We start from the raw sequence: 18,803 nt of genomic DNA on the forward strand, positions 1-18,803 counted from the left end.
GTAAAGTGACACAATAAAAGCACATGGGACAAAGTAAACAGTCTGACATCAACATGTCCATTCTTCTGTAAAATAATCAACAAACACACATGATATTACAGTTGAAGGAAGAGGCAGAAAAGTTGGCATTCGCTCAGTTTATTAAATACACGTTGGAAAATAAAACTCTGTTACAATCCAAAGCTTATTATAGCATGTGCATGTCTTTATAGAAGCAGACGTGGAGGGTAAAGGCTGTATGATCACAGTCCTTGTGGAGTCTCACAGGGTTCTACTAAACTAACATTTGAGCAGAGTTGATCAGTGTGTTATCATGCCTTGGAAACGGCACAGTGCAACTACCACTAATGATTTATTAACAGTTGACATACAAAAGTAGATCCTCCCAATGTAACAGCTTCACTTGCAATTGATTGTTAAAATATAGGGAGTCTTTAATATTTGATGTACCTAACTCATTGTACTGATAACAGCCTGTTAAAGCCCTCTACCTCCAGCATGATGTGGTTTGATTTCACGATTCATATATTTTACAATATTAAATAAATATTAGTATCCTGAGCTTTAGTGTAACGTGAACTAAATGCTGTTGCAGATTAATTATTATCCGGAAATATACCGATTTATGCAATTTGATGAAATGTCTCGCAGACTGTTTTGAATTGAGACAGTAAGGCAATTCATTTCATTCATTTGAGTAAGAAACGTAGATGAGCAAATATTTAGTTTTTTGTCTCTAGATCTTTAGTTATTTGGTTGACAACAAACTTCCCTTATTCTGTGGAAAACAACCTAATTTCTGAGTATAACGACTACTGGCACAATTTGCTCATTCTGGCAGACAGCAGTCATGTGCTGAGGAAATACTGATTTATTGCCTCAAAAATCAATGTGCAGTTAATAGGCAGGGCTATACGTGCTCTTAACCGACCTACAGTATGTACAGCGCCTCCAAGGCTTACACATATCTAGTAGTGAATTGCTTGAATGTTGTTTATTATTGCTGCCAAGAATATACATTTCTCTTTACTGAATTCATAAATATTCAACATAAAAAAAGTGTAATAAAAGATTATTTTGGGAACTAAACAAATTAAAAAAAACAACACAAATGTCATGCGTTGAGTCTTTTCTGTGTCATTTTGTAACAATAAAACATGGATGCATCAAATAAAAGAGAATAAAGTTGAATATCTGAAGCACTTCTGAGTTTCTCTTTCAGGTGAGGGTTCTGTCTTTGACACGACTCATGCTGATAACAGTTTCACACATTTGGCCAGGGGTTAGCCTCTAATACAAAATTAAACATGTGTGAACCCAATCACTGTGATAAAGCTTATCAGAAGACATACTGTATTACATAAATAACTCTCCCTAGATGCTTTGATACTTTCTGCATTACAGTGAAGAGTGTGGCTATTAGGGTGTTTCTGATTTAAGAAAAAGGCTCTCCTATATCCTTTTTCTTCACTTCAACTTTTACAGCCTGTGTCCAGAGCACCTAACTATGCACCCTGAGAGTCTGTACATGCCTGAAGCAGACAAACAGCATGGATGACCCCAAATTATATATATTTAAATGACGCTTCAAGGATGCTTGAGCCATCAGAGTAGCAATGCTTTGTGTGTTCTGAAAATGTAAAAAGAACATAACTAAAACCAGTTGTACTGTGAAAGAATAAGTATGCAACAGACCTACAGTGGACATTGTTTCCTGCTGTCGGCCAGTTCTTCACACTGTGCAGGACATCACACTGTAACTGTGATGGCAAGTTTTATATTCACTTTCTTCAGCAGTCAGCCACCAGATCTTGCTCATCCTGGGTAATTGTTCACAGCGAGTCACATCCTGCTTCTGTATCTGACCTGGCTGCAATGCAGAGTCATGCTCCACATCTCTGGTGACATTTATATCCACAGAGAACAGCTGTCTTTCTGCTCAGAGCACATTGTGCTTCCTTTTTCCTTTCTTTGTCTCCAATGTGAAGGACACAGATGCCGGTGCCAACTCCATGGTGTCCAACCAGAGTCCATTAGAGTGGCAACAGACGGGCCGACAGCATATCCAGCGCAGGGGGCTCTTAACACGGGACCTTCGCTGATCATGGTGCCGGTGGTGCTGAATCTTCCTCAAGTTACCTTTTCTTGAGCCTAGACAACCTAGTGACACAAAACAAATACAGATCATCAGTTAATCACCACAATGTTTTGAATAGCTTAACTTATAACATAACTAAAAAAGGATGACTTTGGTGTAGTAATACATATTTTTCTATTCTAAGTATCTCCGTTTGACCATTACAACAGAAAAAAAACAAGACAAACATAGTCCAGTGTGTTCTGCTTACTTTTTCACTGATATGTCTTTGTGAGAAAAAGGCATCAACATCATCCGCTTTGAGGCTTTTTCCCCCCTCGATCCTGACCACGCAGTGTTCACGCTGATCCAATCTGCCCTGGACCTCTGCATCATCACCATCAATACTTGAATGTGTTTGTCTTCCTGCAGGACAGCTGTGTCAATCTAGATACCCCTCAAACACATCCAGCTCCGTGTCCGTGTCATACGGGACGGAGGCCGGGTCGGACAGCACCCCGAGGTCCACCAGCGCCTGGTCCATGTCCTCAGGCAGAAATACTATCCCCACATTCAGGACGATGTACTCCATCAGAAAGGCATAATAGAGGATCAGGATGTTCACAAAGAACAGGCCCAGATAAAACATATATGGGAGATCGTTCAACAGCGATTCTAACGAATCTAGCTCGGCATAAATTGGATGTTTCATAGAAAATAAATAGAGCCACAGTTTGGGTTCTTGCGAGGCCAGGATGTGATTCACCGTTATAAATCTCTCCGGGGTGATGGGGCTGGGGTGTCCATTTCGGCTCGTCCCGACCTGAAAACAGTGATTGAGAAGCAGTTTTAATTTTATCTTTAAGGTCCAAAAGAAAACGACAACTACACAGCTAGTTTTAGGCTAATAGCTAATGATAACAGGCGTTAGCTAACTCGACATATGCTTGGCATTGTTTTGGGGGGGTTTGCGGAATTCACGCCATGCCAGCTGGCTAAGGCTAAAAACAGTAGCATGCAGTGCTAGTGAAACAAACACACTATTATTTCCACAAGGAAAGTTATTTGGAGTTTTCTTTTACACAAATATTTACCTAGAATTACAAAACATTCACAAATACCCGCTTCTGTCGACGTTTTTACAGCTAACCGTCCCTTCTAACATTTTAGCCGACTGCATCAAAACAGTCCTGATCACAAAGAGATACCTCGGCAGGTGATTGGCTCGCTGCTTTTCTGGCTCTGCTGTGATTGGTTGTCGCGTTCTTTATTCGTCAAGGCTAGAACAGGAAGTGAATGTTGTAGTTTTCCTCCGCTCGCCCTTGTATGCTGTATCAAGCGTCTCTGGTAGAAAGAGAACAGCAACCCCCAGACTAACCATCCACCAACCTGTTACGTAATGATCCCTCATCGCCGCTATCGCCGCCTATCACCTTCTGTTTGCTAAGTAGCTATCTGTACGGGGAAAGTGGGTGTAATGGGTATATGCGGACACTAACGTTAGCAAAATAACGCTCCTGTCAGAACATCACATCCCTTAAAACCACAACCATGTTCGGCCGGTCACGGAGCTGGGTTGGAGGACAGGGGAAAACGAAAAACATCCATTCCTTGGACCATTTGAAGTGAGTAGCTAGCAAAAAAAATAGGCTAACGTTAGCTTCTATGATTTATAAGCGGTTGAGAAGAACATTAGCTATGTTGTCAACAGTTAAAATAACTGTTATAGCTGTCCAGTTATATATTTTAACATACATTTGCTACGTCGTTTCCTTTCTGTTTGGCTAGGTAGATAAGCATGTGAGCTAACGTTAGCTTTAGGGTTAAAAATCTACCCTAAAACCGAATTGAAACTAACGTTACTACTATGCTGGTTTTGGACAATAAAGTCTGTCTCGTGCATTAACTGTCCGTACAAACTGTAGTATCGAGTTTTTGAACGTCTGCACAGGTGTTTCACTTGTTCGGGCTGATTAGCTTTACATTTTCTCAGGTTGAGGGGAGTTTAAACCAATAAGAGTTGCTGAAATAGAAATTGCCCCATCACAACAGGTAAAACAAATTAACCGTTAATGAGGTTAGTCTGCAACACACCCACAAAAGCAGCAATTAGGCAAAAATAAGTATACACCTGTCATGGTGTAGAATATATACTTACATTTGGTGGTTATTACATACATATTACAAATATTTGGAGATGAGCAGTTGGCTACAAATACGTTTCTATTTCTACATGGGCTGTTTCATTATTCATTATTCAGCTTCCAGTTGCTGTATGTCTTTATTACTGCTGTCTGTCTTTCTGCTGTTAAGTTAAGAGATGTGCTTTAACCAGTTTATTCTACATATCTTCCCTTTATTCATGTCTCTCCATCAGGTATATGTACCATGTCCTGACAAAAAACACCACAGTGACGGACCACAACCGAAACCTTCTTGTGGAGACCATCCGCTCCATCACAGAGATCCTCATCTGGGGGGACCAGAATGACAGCTCTGTGTTTGAGTAAGTAACCATCGATTTCTTAATGTCAAATCCCACACTGGAAGCTGCTTGGAAAACAATGAGACGGCAATCTATTGATATATGCAAGGTTTGCCAACTGTTTAAACCTTGCCAACTGTTAAAACGTTTTACTTACCTCACAGACATGAATTTGAACAAATGCCCACAGAATGCTCATTTGAATATTGAATCCTTTATCTCCAACATTATAACAAATATAAATACACATTTACGACTCTCACCCCCATCTTTCCCCCATAACAACATGCTGTTCTGCATGTGACACTGGTTATGCTTGCGTATGACTTGAGGCAAGACATTTTGTAAGCCCACTGCAGTTTAGCTCTCAAAACCCACTAAATAATTCCTGTCGTTTCGGGGGACTCAAGCTCATGAAGCCATTGTGTTTCTTTTAAATCAGAAGCAGCTCTGCAGTTTCATGTAATCACTTCTGTATCCGCTTTGCCACCTCTGGCTGTATTTTATGATACAGGAAATGGCTTTGAAGAGCAGAAAAGCCACAGAGGACGTTGAAAGTATTGTTGTGTGATCAGAAGCCCCGACAATAAACATGGACAGGAACAGTCACTTATAATTATCTAGGCTAGTAGCTGTTCAGTATTTTGAAACCATTAGGATTTTATTTCTCACTTTGAATGGAGATGCAGTCTTATTCAAACCGAAGGATAATGATTTACTGGGAAAAACACAACATGTATGGGGCAAAGTACTGAAGAGTTCTCCCTAAATTTAGCAGTCACCCTGGCGTACAATAAACACTTTTTTAAAGTTATAAACTTCAAGGTTTATTCCAGGTGAAATGAGCAGTATACACGTCCAGAATATTGTAATAGTATAGGATAAACATGAAAGTGGAACGCTCAGCTGTCTATTTGCACAAATCTGGCCAAATAATGGAAATCATGAAACAAGTATTAAAGGTGGGGTAGGTAATTCACTTCAGAAACACTTTTTGTTATATTCCATGGAATGCTCTTAACATCCCGATAGCAATGAATACATTAAATGCTTTGACAATAAATACATAACAAAATGTTATGTATTACGGCTGTGGAAGCCGTAGTACTGTAAAAAGCACGACCAATTATAATTAATTATAACTGGATGGCCTACCTGCCTGTCAGCCTTCCATCTCGTGCACAAACTTATCTCGTGCCCTCATTGATCATGTGCGCGTTTGTGTGTGTTGGACGAGGGGCTCTGTAAGGAAGGGGCAGATTTTTTTCGGCTGCGTAGTTTCAAATTCTAGCGCACTCGAGCTGGTTTCTCCATTCTTACCTACCCTACCTTTTAATGTATGATAATTATATTTGAACATCAAGTCATCATGAACTGACCCCTGTCTGTGTTTTTGTGTCCTGTGTCTTCAGCTTCTTCCTGGAGAAGAACATGTTTGCCTTCTTCCTGAACATCCTGCGTCAGAAGTCGGGACGCTACGTGTGCGTCCAACTCCTCCAGACCCTCAACATACTGTTTGAGAACATCAGCCATGAGACTTCCCTCTGTAAGTCTTTGAATCAACACTGGTTACAAAATGAAAGCATATTTGATGTAATGCATCGCAATTAAATAGCCCTAGTACATGTAATACATTTATTTAAATGTTGTACTTTTTGAGACTGCTGCTTTAATTTGTGCTGTTCCTGTTTTGTGGTATTATATTGTACTTATGGTGCTATTTATTTTAGTCTGTATTACAATTGAGCAGTGAAAGAAGCTCAGAATAGTTATAACAAGATTGTTGTTTGGGATTGCCCTAAAATGTGCGTGTAGATGTTTACATATAGTTAACATGCTCTGTGGACTTTACAATGCAAGGCATGTTGTACTGCCTGTCTTTGTTGAAATGCACAATGAATAGCAGCCTTCTGCATTTTTGGTTGTTGCTAGGCAACTAAATACTAAGCACATACTGTCATTTATACAGTGGGCTGTTATATTATATAAAGTAAGCAAGGTTTTTATTTATGTCTCAAAAGGAATTGAGTCTTAAATGATTTGCACTGTACACAACTGTCCCTGTGTCTGTCCGATGGCACTTCTGACCTCATAATCGTTGAGTAAAAATTAAGCTTTTGCTGTTTTAGTGTTCTCTTGTACAACCACCAAATGCCTTTATGGAAAATTGATAAATGGATGGTAAAAAGATTGTCACATCAGCATTTCAACATTCCACATAAGGCTTTCCTTAAAGCTATGAACAAGCCTGATCAAGTGTCTTCTCTTCTCAGATTACCTGTTATCTAACAACCATGTGAACTCCATCATCGTCCACAAGTTTGACTTCTCAGACGAGGAGATCATGGCCTACTACATCTCCTTTCTCAAGACCCTGTCACTGAAACTCAACACCCACACCGTGCACTTCTTCTACAATGAGGTGAGTCCTTAGACAGATGGGCGGGATCTGAGGGAAATAAGAGGGACTGAATGAAAAGACAGTCATGGAGGAATCTTAAAGGATGTCACCTTTATCATGTGCTTATTAAGAAAGGGAGAGAGAGATGAACGATTAGAGACTGACAATTGAGGGAGTGAAAGATGGAAGAAATTAGTAACGGCAGCTAGGCATATGGAGAGAGAAAAATGAAAGGTTGTTGCTTAAATTCAGCAAATCTGTCTCTTGCATTTTGTGCAAGTTGACCTCAGTTTGTACATATCAGACTACTCCTATCCACCAATCTTCAGCAGGCCGTTTCCCCTGTCAGAGCATCAGCTTCCTGTGTAGATGGGCTGATTTATTGCTCTTTCTCTCCACCAACACTCAAGTATTTAAGTTACCTTCATCTGAGGGTACGAGAATATAATCATTCATGCCTGTTGCTGTGTGTGTCTCTGTGCCTGTGTGGTAATAGATGGTGACACCAAAGTAAACTGACCTCTTGAATAATTTCTGATGACTCTGTTGTAACGTTGTTGCTTGAGCAGTATCTGTAGTCCTTCCACTGGCCTGTGTGTGCGGGGGAAAGTTATTGGTGTACTGTCGATGGTAGCTCTGCCCCTGAGGCTAAAACAAGACCCAACGTGTAGCTCTGACAGTATTTATGCACACAGTTAGATTACCTTAAACATAGGTATTTTAGTTTAAATGTTTACTTAACTGTATCTTATTTACAGTTAACAAACTAAAGTAAAACCTGCATCTTTGTAATGCAAAGGAAAATATTTATTTTTGTAACGCCTCTGGATTTAGAGTTTTAGGTAACTTAACTGACATTTAGTCTGTCTGAAAGCAACTCATATACATCTTTTCAAAGTGTACGATTGTCCTGTTTATTACTCTCTCATTTAATTTCTTATAATTAAGTATACTTGATTTACAGTTAATTCTCCTCCAGAGGGTGCTATTGGATAGCGCATTAGTTTGGCAGCTTCTGTTTCTCTCAGATCTACACAGTCAGTTACCTTTCAGGTTTGTTTTGGTGTCAGGGGCGTTTGTTGCTGGCCCTCAACTGTGATTGGCTGGAGGTCACAGTGATTGAGGAATGGCTGGGGAGAGGATCAGGCACAGGCACAGAGAGAGATTACTCAAAGTTTCAGAGCAGCCAGTTATTCAGAAATGTGTTGATGCATGCTGTCCATCTAAAGGAATGTTAGATAAGGAGCAAAAGTCAGTTAGTTCATTTTGATCTTATTGAGTGTCTCTGTGTTTCAAGTTGGGCCAAAAAACACCCCTGGCTTATGACAGATTTCTAAGAGACATTTATCATAATTTCTTTTGGATTTGAGTAACTCGTGGGTTAGTCTACTAATTGAAAGTGAAGAAAATGATGCACTTTTTTTAATGTTATATAGAGAACTAGGGGTCGACCGATTATCGAGGCCGATATTTCGCATTTTACAGATAATCGGTATCTGCCTTTTTTTTAATCAAATTGCCGATACAACTTTGGCTCTGATGCGGCCGTTTCTCTGGCTGCAGTCACTACTGTTCACGAGCAATGTCCCGCCCACAGCGCTATCTGATAGGCTATTACTGAAGTGTCAATCAACACTGAAGATTTTCCGGGCTGCATCCAGCCAGAGAGGCGGGACCTTCTCAGATTACAGGCAGGTGCGAAGAACGCAGACACAGGCTGTTTCTCAATCGCGAGGATGCTGGCTTGGTAGCACAGCCTGGGGATTTTAAGGACGCGAAGTCTACCCATGTGCAGCCTCGAAATTTCCCCCAAACCAAGGACGCGGCCTCGGTGGAATTCCAAGTATGCTGGAGATTGGAACAGTCCTTCGGCGGCACTCGATGACGTAGCATCCTTGAAATATTGGCTTGGAAGCCAATATCCTCGCGATTGAGAAATGGCCACAGACAGAGGCAAGCAGCAGCAGTGAGATGAACCAGTTGAAAGCCGAAGTACAATAAACATCCCAATCCCCTATGCCGAAGTTGCAAAAACACCACGATCTTATGATCCAATTCTATCAGTTTCCCAGTTACAAAGGGACCGGGGGGGGGGTAGCGTCTCGCAGCGGAGAAACTGTGACGCGCTGGGACGACTGGGACTGTGACAGCTGCTAGTGGAGCCTCGCAGCAACTCTGCTTTCTGCACCACAATCTGGTGCTGCTGAATTGGGACTACTAAATGAGTGAGACTCAAATATCAGAAGTTCAGAACAAGTTTTAGTAGTTTTTATTTTATTTTGACTTCATTTACTTTACTCAGGGATCACAGAGAGGAAACCAGTGTAAAAGGCATACAAAGACATTTCAAAGAAGTTGTGTTATTCTACATTTTGACACCAAGATTTTCTGATTTTATTGCAAATGTATATCGGTTCCAAATATCGGTTATCGGTCTCCTTGATTACTAATAATCGGTATCGGCCTTGAAAAAGCCATATCGGTCGATCCCTATAGAGAATTGAATGTTACACTCATTAAGACCTTTATTCTTATCCGCTAGCCGCTTTCTCTCCTTCTCGCTGGCTCTATGGTAATGTATTGCCTGAGTGCAGCAGAGTGTACAGTGCCTTGCTCACCGGCGCCCCCTCTCTGTCTCCCACACACAGCACACTAATGACTTTGCCCTGTACACCGAGGCCATTAAGTTTTTCAACCACCCTGAAAGCATGGTCCGCATCGCAGTCCGGACCATCACACTCAACGTCTATAAAGGTTAGTGCCGGAAGCACGCATGCTACACACACACACACACACACACACACACACACACACACACACACACACACACACACACACACACACACACACACACACACACACACACACACACACACACACACACACACACACACACACACACACACACACACACACGGAGGCGTGTGGCGCAGTGGATAGAGCCTTGGTATGGGGAACTTGACAAGAAAAGCTGTCGACCTCTACCAATGAGATAAAATTGCAAAATGACATAGAATCTGTTAAGGCAGATCTGGCAGTAGCCCTTGAAACGTTGCAGCCAGCAGCAATGTGGGTCTTTCTGTTGGTCAGATAAGGCACTTTGGAGGATTATTGGTTACCCTGAGGGGCCAATTTCTTATTGTACATTTTTTTTCAATCCCACACTGTATTGGGCTTTTTCTGCTAATTGCACAGGAACAATCTCTTCTGCAAGTCTAATCAACCCAGCATGTTAAATTGCTGTTGAAACTCCTATTGAAAGCAGCATGTTTTTGAAACTGAGTGCCCGTCTGAGACAAGAAGCAGCTCAACAGTAAAGTGTGTTAGCATCAGCATTGTTCCCAAGGCTGTGTTGCTTTCTGCACCGTGCTGCATCAGCCTCTTCTCCCTCCTCCTGCCGTCTCTCTGAGCTGATCGCTGTCATGGGATGCGGATGGTGCATTTAGCTAGTTTGGCTTTTCCTCACACGTCATGCTTCTCTTCACTATACCGTACATAACATTACCTCAACATACAGTCACTGCAACATATGAACTACGGTTTACTCTTCTCTCCGGTGACCGTACCCATTATCCAACCTTGCATGTAGCTCTCTGCACCTTGGAGTCTAACGTTGTTTAAATTCAGTGACGTCATAACAGAACTGCAACTAATTTATGAATAATCTAATGGTGTGGGGAATGTATCATTGTTGGTCTGGGCTATGCTTAATTAGAAATCTGTCAAAGGAGTAATCATCAACTCATTGCAGCAACTGTGACTCTGCCTTTTTTTTCCATCTTCTTCATCTATATCCTGATGTACCGGCTGAGACATTGCTGTAGTGCAAAGTAGTCGTTGCATTGTGATTGTACGCAGTCTGTAAGCTGTGTTGAAAATATTTTTTTAACAGCAAAATGGTGAATATGTCACAGTTTGATGCTTCCTACTGATTAACATAAACATGAAGAGATGTACTGTTGACATGTTACACAGTGAAAAGCAGGATGTGAAATCCTAAAAATAAGTTTAAAATGTTTATGTTACAAAGAAACTCCTTTTGCCAGATGTGCCATTGTTTGCAGCGTGTTGGTTGGGATGCCTGCAGGGTCTTTCCAAACCTCCACCCCTTCACCCTGTAAACACATTAACCCTGTGTCTGTTTCCCCCTCTTCAACAACCACTCCTCCTCTTCCTCTCCTTGTCTCTCTCCCTATGCACGCCCCATCTGCCTAACTCCAGTTTCATGTAAGTTGGTTCCATTCATTCAGTCTTTATTTTACTACCTGGTATCCTAGAAACGTGTTTTTATTTTATTAACTGTTGTGCTGCTGGTTGTCATGTTAACTTGTCCCGAAGCCAGCCAGTTTTATTAGTATAGTTTCCATGATAATATTTACACAATTTGGTTTTATTAATTATTTATTAATACTCTTTATGTCAGTGTTTGTTGAGACGAAGTGCAATCGGTTCCTAATAATGTATGTGTTGTAAATGCACCGGTATAAATGCCATTGCAATTCTCTATTCTTATAAATTAATCAACATTATATCATCAACCGACATAAATGCAGAAAAACCTGCATGCATTTTTTATTTATGTTACTTTGATTAGTTGTTCCTTAGTCTTCATTTCAGCTGTTATTTTGGTGATGGGTTTTTCTGTCATCTGGTTACTGTGGTTATTTAGACTTCAGTGCTTTCATTCTGAGTTCACCCACTAATGGCGAAAGCTGGAATGACAATGTGACTTTAAATGGTGGCAGCTTGTGATTTGTCTATTTGTTTTTCTGCTGTAATTCGTTCATTTGATTTGGCTGCTCCTTCATTACGTGTCTCAGTTTGACGCGTGTGGACTGGCATTGTGAAATTATTAACAAGCTTTTATTTGCATTTTGATAACTACATGAGAAAGTGTAGGTCTGCATTTTCAAGTCATTATCAAACATATCTGGTATTCTGCAATAGACAGCAACAGATGTTTTGTTATATTTGCAAATGCTATTCAACACCTGTCAGATTGTTGTACTTTGTAGTTTTTTTTATCTACTAATTAGCTCTGACCCCTTTTTTATAAACGACAAATTCAGCCTGTGATTTATCAGACTTCAAACAAGTGCCAAAAAAAAAGTGCAGGACGTTTTAAACGATTTGTAAAATCAATGGTTCGCCTGTAGCCTTTGCACATGAATGACATTTGCTCTGTTTCATTACTTCAAATACAAATTTAGCCCAAATCTGGCTTATATCCTGCTCTTGTCTAAAAATAAAGTAACTCTTCTTCAGAAAGCAGTGAATGTGTCCAATTGATGAGTGCAGGATCACAGGATTGAATGAAACAGAAAGAACTGGCTTTTTCTTCATCCCACTCCAGTAGAATTCCCTTAATTTTCTATTAGAAATAGACTAGTTTGTGTCCTTGTTTCCTTGACTTCATGTGGTTGGTTATATTCTTTAATTTGCATCTTAATTGTAATGCTTTTTGTTGTTGATTTGATGACTGTGAACAGCCTCAGTAACACCCTAACCCCGAGTCTTGATCCTGACCCTGATCTCTGCAGTGGACAACCAGCACATGCTGCACTACATCAGGGATAAGACGGCGGTGCCATATTTCAGTAACTTGGTCTGGTTCATCGGCAGCCACGTCATCGAACTGGACAAGTGTGTGCAGACGGATGAAGAGTGAGTGCCGCTAATCTTCTCACAGTGTAATTCTCACTGAGGTCACTAGAGGTCGGGCATCTCTTTGCTATGTCTACTGAGCACTCCTGGAGCTCAGTAGAGGACTTGTATTTGACTTGATTTGTATTCAAGGGCCTGGTGAATTGTTAACATTGTAATGTTATATGTAATTGTAATTTTCACAAAAAATTGCTTATTTTTAGCAGCTTTCAGTCACAAGACAGGTTTTTGGAATCTCCTGCTAAATCAAGATGGCATTTGTTTTACAATAGAGCACAACAAAGTGTAGAGGTCATAACTTCTAGCCATGCTTTAGGTGTTTTTGATTCTTGATCATTTCACAAACCAATAGAGCAGATTGACCTCTTTACTTAATACTGTCTGTGTCTGTCTTTGCTGTGTCCCAGACATCGGAACAGAGGGAAGTTGAGTGACCTGGTAGCGGAGCACCTGGACCACCTGCACTACCTGAACGATATCCTCATCATCAACTGTGAATTCCTTAATGATGTGTTGACCGACCACCTCCTCAACCGCCTGTTCCTGCCCCTCTACGTCTACTCTTTGGTTATCCCTGAAACGGTATGTCATCCTCGCATCTACGGTAAATACATTAGGGTACACTGATGTGATGTGTGACACCAAATGATAAGCGCAGGACGTGTTAAAACTTGGCCTAACATACAAAACCACTGGTACCGTCCATTTCACATGAATATCTTTCCAGCTTCATGATTTGTCTCGCTCTCTTCAGATTTATCTCATTATGAATTTATTTCCCTGTTCATTTCATTTTTGTACAACTTCTAGCTACGGATCTGCTTTTGTGTGACATTGACTGACCTTACATTTTTTTCTCTGCCTTATTAGTCTGAAGAGCGAAAGATCAACCCTCAGGTGTCCCTCTACCTGCTGTCTCAAGTAAGCAACACACACATCGGATGCTGTCCACCAGCCATCACTAAAGAACAGGAATATTTCTGGTTGGATGTTTATCTGCCAGCCATTCTGCCTATTTGTCATATGGATGAATTCCTGTCAGACGATGAACACAAATTATGCTCAAAGATAAACACAGAAACATTTTTACCACTCTGGAAAATGTTATGTAAATGTCTCGGGTTCTGAAACAGATATTAAATCCTTCATTTAAGTTTTCACTGTAAGCTAAACCTGTTTAATGAGATAATTGACCTTACTTCAAAGCATGATTTTGAAATGTAAAGTGTGCTGTTCAAACGTTTATTTGATATGCATTGCAAATGAATTGAAAAGCAGTCATATCTTTGAGCATATTTGTGAGGGTCATTGGTTTGTACAGAGAAAGACATTTAGCAATGTTCTAAATACATTTGATGCTTGAGTTTAAATCATTTTCAGTGAACACTTTTTTTTTTGTAATACTTAATTGTGTATGTCTGTGTTTCCCAGGTGTTTCTGATCATCCACTACCACCCGATGGTCAACGCTCTGGCCGAAGTGATTCTCAACGGAGACCTGTCTGTCTTCACCCCTCAGACGGATATTCTCAGCACACACAAGAACACGGTATTGGACACACACCTACGCACTCATTTTTTACACATTCAAACATAAACACTTCTTACTGAACCATCATAAAAAAATTGCAATATACAAAAAATAAAACACATCAGGCTGCACATTGTGATACATTGTCACTCTAGAACAAGGGTGTCAAACTCAAGGCCCGGGGGCCAAATCCGGCCCGCCACTTAATTTGATGTGGCCCACAAGAGCTTGCAAAGAATATAATACGTTTATTATAAGGTCACGTGCCGCTTTACAGGAGCACCATAAACTAAATGTCCCACAATGCATCTCATTTTGTGAGATGCGCACTGAAGAGACTTGCAATTACTTACTAGACTTATGCTTTCAGGCGTAGTTAATTATGAAGTTATTACCATATCCGATAATAATCCAATGCAGAGGAAATATTGTAAAATAATACATTATTTTATATATATATTATGTATATTTATCTATGTATATTTATATAGTCTTAAAGTTACCACCGGCCCTTTGAGTGCAACCATAATTCTAATGTGGCCCGCGATGTAATTGAGTTTGACACCCCTGCTCTAGAACATGCACACACACTTGGAGCACAAAAACAGACATACACACACCTATGCAGGCAACCGCATGGATACACACGCATACGCACACGCACACACACGCACACACACGCACACGCACGCAGGAGGCCAGAGTTCAAGAAGTGGTCATGAGCTTGCAGGGTCATGGTTTTCTCCATGCTTCACACACATCAAGGCAGCCATATTATGCACATGTTCCCCTTTCTGGTTTTCTTTACCTGTGTTAAACTCTTTCCTTTGATTCAAGCTCGTTTCCATCCAAGCCTTGGATTGAACCGTCTTTGTATCGTTTCTCTGTGTGTTTACATCTCTCTCTATGTCATTTCCCTTTTCTCCGTTAGTCTCTGTCTGTCTATCTCTCCCTCGTCTTCCCCGTATCTCCCCCACCTGATTCCCCTCACCTCTGATGTTCTAATTCTCTCTTCCTCACATTTTTTCCTCCTGTGATTCAGTTTCTCTTCCCCTTCGCCCCCTCTTCTGTTTCTTAATTCTTTGACCACCTGTTTGTAAAAGCAGGTGGGTGTGCTGAACTAGTGAGCGTTTCTGAGAACCCTTGTGGTTAGTGTGTGTGTGTGTGTGTGTGTGTGTGTGTGTGTGTGTGTGTGTGTGTGTGTGTGTGTGTGTGTGTGTGTGTGTGTGTGTGTGTGTGTGTGTGTGTGTGTGTGTGTGTGTGTGTGTGTGTGTGTGTGTGTGTGTGTGTGTGTGTGTGTGTGTGTGTGTGTGTGTGTGTGTGTGTGTGTGTGTGTGTGTGTGTGTGTGTGTGTGTGTGTGTGTGTGTGTGTGTGTGTGTGTGTGTGTGTGTGTGTGTGTGTGTGTGTGTGTGTGTGTGTGTGTGTGTGTGTGTGTGTGTGTGTGTGTGTGTGTGTGTGTGTGTGTGTGTGTGTGTGTGTGTGTGTGTGTGTGTGTGTGTGTGTGTGTGTGTGTGTGTGTGTGTGTGTGGTAAGAAGCAGCCTACCTTTTCAGTGAATGTGAGTTGAGGCGTGATGTCTTGACAACGTTGGTGTACCACAACATGAGACCAGCACCTTCCAGTTTTCATTATGCCGCTTTTTTCTTCTCGTTTGAATGTGCCACGTGTTGCTCTTATAAACAATAATGATTAGAAGAGAAGGGAACTGTATTTAATCTGTAGAATCAAATAGAAATGATCCAAATGTAACATAAAATAAACCAGAGGAACAGAACAGATTCACCATCATTTTGTTTTAGTTTTTTGGATAAATACTGATTTACTGTGTTAGTTCCGGTGTTCATGAGTTCTCTACTGTCCACTTGCAACATGTTTTTCTTGCTCAAGGGACATTGTGTCCTTTTTTATTGATTGAGTGTGCTCATACCTCTGATAATATACAGCATGTTTGAGGCTAATAGGACACCTGCATTTAGCACAGTTATTTCTTGTGGAAAAAGATTATTTCTGATGATGAATAGATGATAATAATATGCACAGAATTGTCTTTTCTTTTTTTACAAAGTGGATATTACTTGCCCCATCAGATACACACTGTTGTGTTATTGTTTGATTTATCGTACATGACACACACACACACTGATCAGGCCTGGGTTCTGGCTGCACAGGTGGTCGAAGGATACTTCCTGTTTGTCTGTGATGTGGCAGGAAATTAGGTCACATGATGGAACAGTGACAGAACTGCCTCACTAACCCAAATCTCTTTCCTGGAAGTATTTTTTTTCTTTTTTTCGATCTCCTCTCTCTCCTTCACGTGTTTTCTTGCAAGTGCACCAGTTAGATACATGATGTCACCATTTGCATATCTCAGTGTGTATTTACTGTATCTCTGTCACATGCAGCTGTTTCAGTTGTGTGCATTTATAAGAATATCATCGACCTGCTTAAGGTGCCCTGATTTCTTGTGCTGCTAGGTGTGTTTGTGCAGATGTTCGCCTTCATCTGCATGATGTGTGTGTGTGTAAGTAGGATGGCCCAGAAGATAAGCGGTTTACCAGAACATAGATGGCAAACAGGTGCAACACACACACACACACACACACACAAGCACAAGCACACGCGCGAATGCTGGTCTGTGGTTTGTATCTGACTATCAGCAGCTACGGAAAAATCCTAATTGCTCAGATGTAAGTGATACACATATCTTTTTTTGCTTGGGTGGCAACAGAAATAATGAAAATACTTATTTTGTTGAAATAGGTAGCTAAGGCGTTAAGCTTTAATTATGCTTAAACTTAATCTAAAAATAGGTTTGACTAAATCTGACTATCATTATCAAATTTTTCACAATCCCAGCAGCGAATACTTTGGTGAACCACTCTCTACAGACGGAGCAGACATTTAGGGAATTCTTAAGTGTTTATTCCTTACTGAATAACCTTTCCTCTTACGAGAACATGGGGGGGGGGAAGTCAAAGAGGAACTGGCATGAGGGGGGAATACAAATAAAGCTCCAGCAATCACGACCATATAGCAATGAATCGCTTTATCTAGAGTAGCAGACTTGACCACTGTTGATTCACTTGGCACACATTTCCTTCCAGTAAGTATGTAAGCATAGAAACTGCAGCTGTTCTTGGCACATGATGAGGATGTATGGCGTTATTTTTGTGCCTCTATCCTGAGCACGCAATGAAACATTTTGAGCATAGAAAATGTTATTGAGATCGCAATTCAACATTTTTGAGCACAGAAAAATATATTTTGCAAGCACAATTGACTCTAAGCCCTCTCACAAACCATTCACAGTTAAGAATTAGATATTAATTATTAATGCCATAAATGATTGCTTATTTACAGTTTCTTATTTCTCCAGTATGATAGCTGTCAATCATAAGTTAAATCCATTTCTCACTTAATCTAAGAATGTACTTAACCCACTAAAAGGATTTATTCTTAAATAATCGTGGAATTACGTTGTAAGAACAATAACTCATCTCTCTCGTTCAGATTAATGTGGTCGATTTTTTGCCGTACGTAGCTCATAATCTATCATACTGGATAAATAAGAAACTGTAAATGGATGCAATCATTTATGGCATTAATAATTAATATCTAATTCTTAACTGTGAATGGTTTTCATTTTCTTGAGCGAGCACGCAGGCAAACCTGAGCGCACACAGGGTGGAGAGGTTGAGCGAGGGAGAGAAGGGGAGGGAGAGCGTGTGCAGCGGTCTGCTTGCGCACGGAGCAGGAGTTTGTGAGAGGGCTTAGAGTCAATTGTGCTTGCAAAATATATTTTTCTGTGCTCAAAGATGTTAAATTCCGCGCTCAATAACATTTTCTATGCTCAAAATGTTTCATTGCGTGCTCAGGATAGAGGCACAAAAATAACGCCATAAGGGTGGGCCTTCATCTTTAGTGCACTTGTGTGTGTGTGTCGACCTGCCTTTGCATTCACCTGTGCATGTGTGTGTTTGGTGGTTTGTCTTCGCCTAACAAGGAAAGTGAAACAGGGCCACCTAGTTTCATAAAGATACCTGTTATTTATTTTCCTCTTAACAAAGTTGAATCTTTTTTCTACAACTGAAACCACAGAAGCCATATGACCTTGGTATTTAGTCCCATATGCACACACAGACAAATGCATACATGCACCTAAATAGTTGATGAACCTTTCTTTTTTTCTTTTTTCTTTTCTTTTTTCTTCCAAGATCACAATGTTCAGTCACATTTTTGTGTTGCCTGTTGACGCCTGTTTTCTAAGTGCACCTTTCAGGTTACCGTGAATAAGTAGTTAAATGGGCACTGATGATTGCTCAAAAACTTAAGAGCTTTGAGAGGGTCTTTATGATGGGTCACCATAATGACCTTTGGTTATAACTCAAAAAGTTCATATTCCTTATCTTGTTTAGTCCACAGACTTTCCACTTCCATCTCAACCCAGTTTTACATTTAAACAAATTATAATCTAATCAGATAAAGGGGCATGGACCTTTTTAGTAAGTGCAATATAAACTTCAGCACATACTGTATGCACCGCTGAAGTTAAGTACCTTTTTTATTATTTTTCAGAAATATGGTCATTCTACTGTAGCTATTTTTATCGTCAGAGTTGGTGGTTATTATTGCTATGTTAACGTATT

General features: G+C 40.5%; 2 protein-coding genes across 6 annotated transcripts in view; one reads left to right on the forward strand and one right to left on the reverse strand.

Moving 5' to 3' along the window:
• Positions 1–122: 122 nt before the first annotated feature.
• On the reverse strand, positions 123–3,349 carry dexi (Dexi homolog (mouse)). 3 transcript variants are annotated; one of them, XM_034143654.1, is made up of 3 exons: positions 3,286–3,349; positions 2,349–2,900; positions 123–2,160 (listed from the first exon to the last, which is right to left on the reverse strand). In XM_034143654.1, exon 2 carries the CDS (start codon positions 2,787–2,789, stop codon positions 2,520–2,522), a length of 270 nt encoding a protein of 89 aa, XP_033999545.1. In that variant the 5' UTR covers positions 2,790–2,900; positions 3,286–3,349; the 3' UTR covers positions 123–2,160; positions 2,349–2,519. The 3 variants fall into 3 exon arrangements, with proteins under 3 accessions (XP_033999545.1, XP_033999544.1, XP_033999543.1); XM_034143653.1 differs by lacking the exon at positions 3,286–3,349 and adding an exon at positions 3,199–3,268; XM_034143652.1 differs by lacking the exon at positions 3,286–3,349 and adding an exon at positions 3,172–3,263.
• Positions 3,350–3,470: 121 nt separating this feature from the next.
• The window catches only part of clec16a (C-type lectin domain containing 16A), a 42,564-nt gene continuing 27,231 nt past the window's right edge, over positions 3,471–18,803 (forward strand). Inside the window, exons 1-10 of one of the 3 annotated variants that reach the window (XM_034143658.1) lie at positions 3,471–3,702; positions 4,455–4,583; positions 5,975–6,108; positions 6,836–6,984; positions 9,612–9,717; positions 11,185–11,190; positions 12,504–12,627; positions 13,035–13,209; positions 13,498–13,548; positions 14,059–14,175. In XM_034143658.1, the coding sequence (XP_033999549.1) occupies positions 3,629–3,702; positions 4,455–4,583; positions 5,975–6,108; positions 6,836–6,984; positions 9,612–9,717; positions 11,185–11,190; positions 12,504–12,627; positions 13,035–13,209; positions 13,498–13,548; positions 14,059–14,175 (1,065 nt within the window). In that variant the 5' untranslated portion in view covers positions 3,471–3,628. The remainder of the gene's footprint in view (positions 3,703–4,454; positions 4,584–5,974; positions 6,109–6,835; positions 6,985–9,611; positions 9,718–11,184; positions 11,191–12,503; positions 12,628–13,034; positions 13,210–13,497; positions 13,549–14,058; positions 14,176–18,803) is intronic. The other 2 variants (XM_034143657.1, XM_034143655.1) reach the window with 2 other exon arrangements.

This window comes from Trematomus bernacchii, unplaced genomic scaffold, assembly GCF_902827165.1.
Source record: "Trematomus bernacchii unplaced genomic scaffold, fTreBer1.1, whole genome shotgun sequence".
NCBI classification, from domain to species: Eukaryota; Metazoa; Chordata; class Actinopteri; order Perciformes; family Nototheniidae; genus Trematomus; species Trematomus bernacchii.

Bases quoted from the DNA above. Each gene is read 5' to 3' on its own strand.
- dexi (XM_034143654.1), bottom strand. From the start codon at position 2,789: ATGAAACATCCAATTTATGCCGAGCTAGATTCGTTAGAATCGCTGTTG.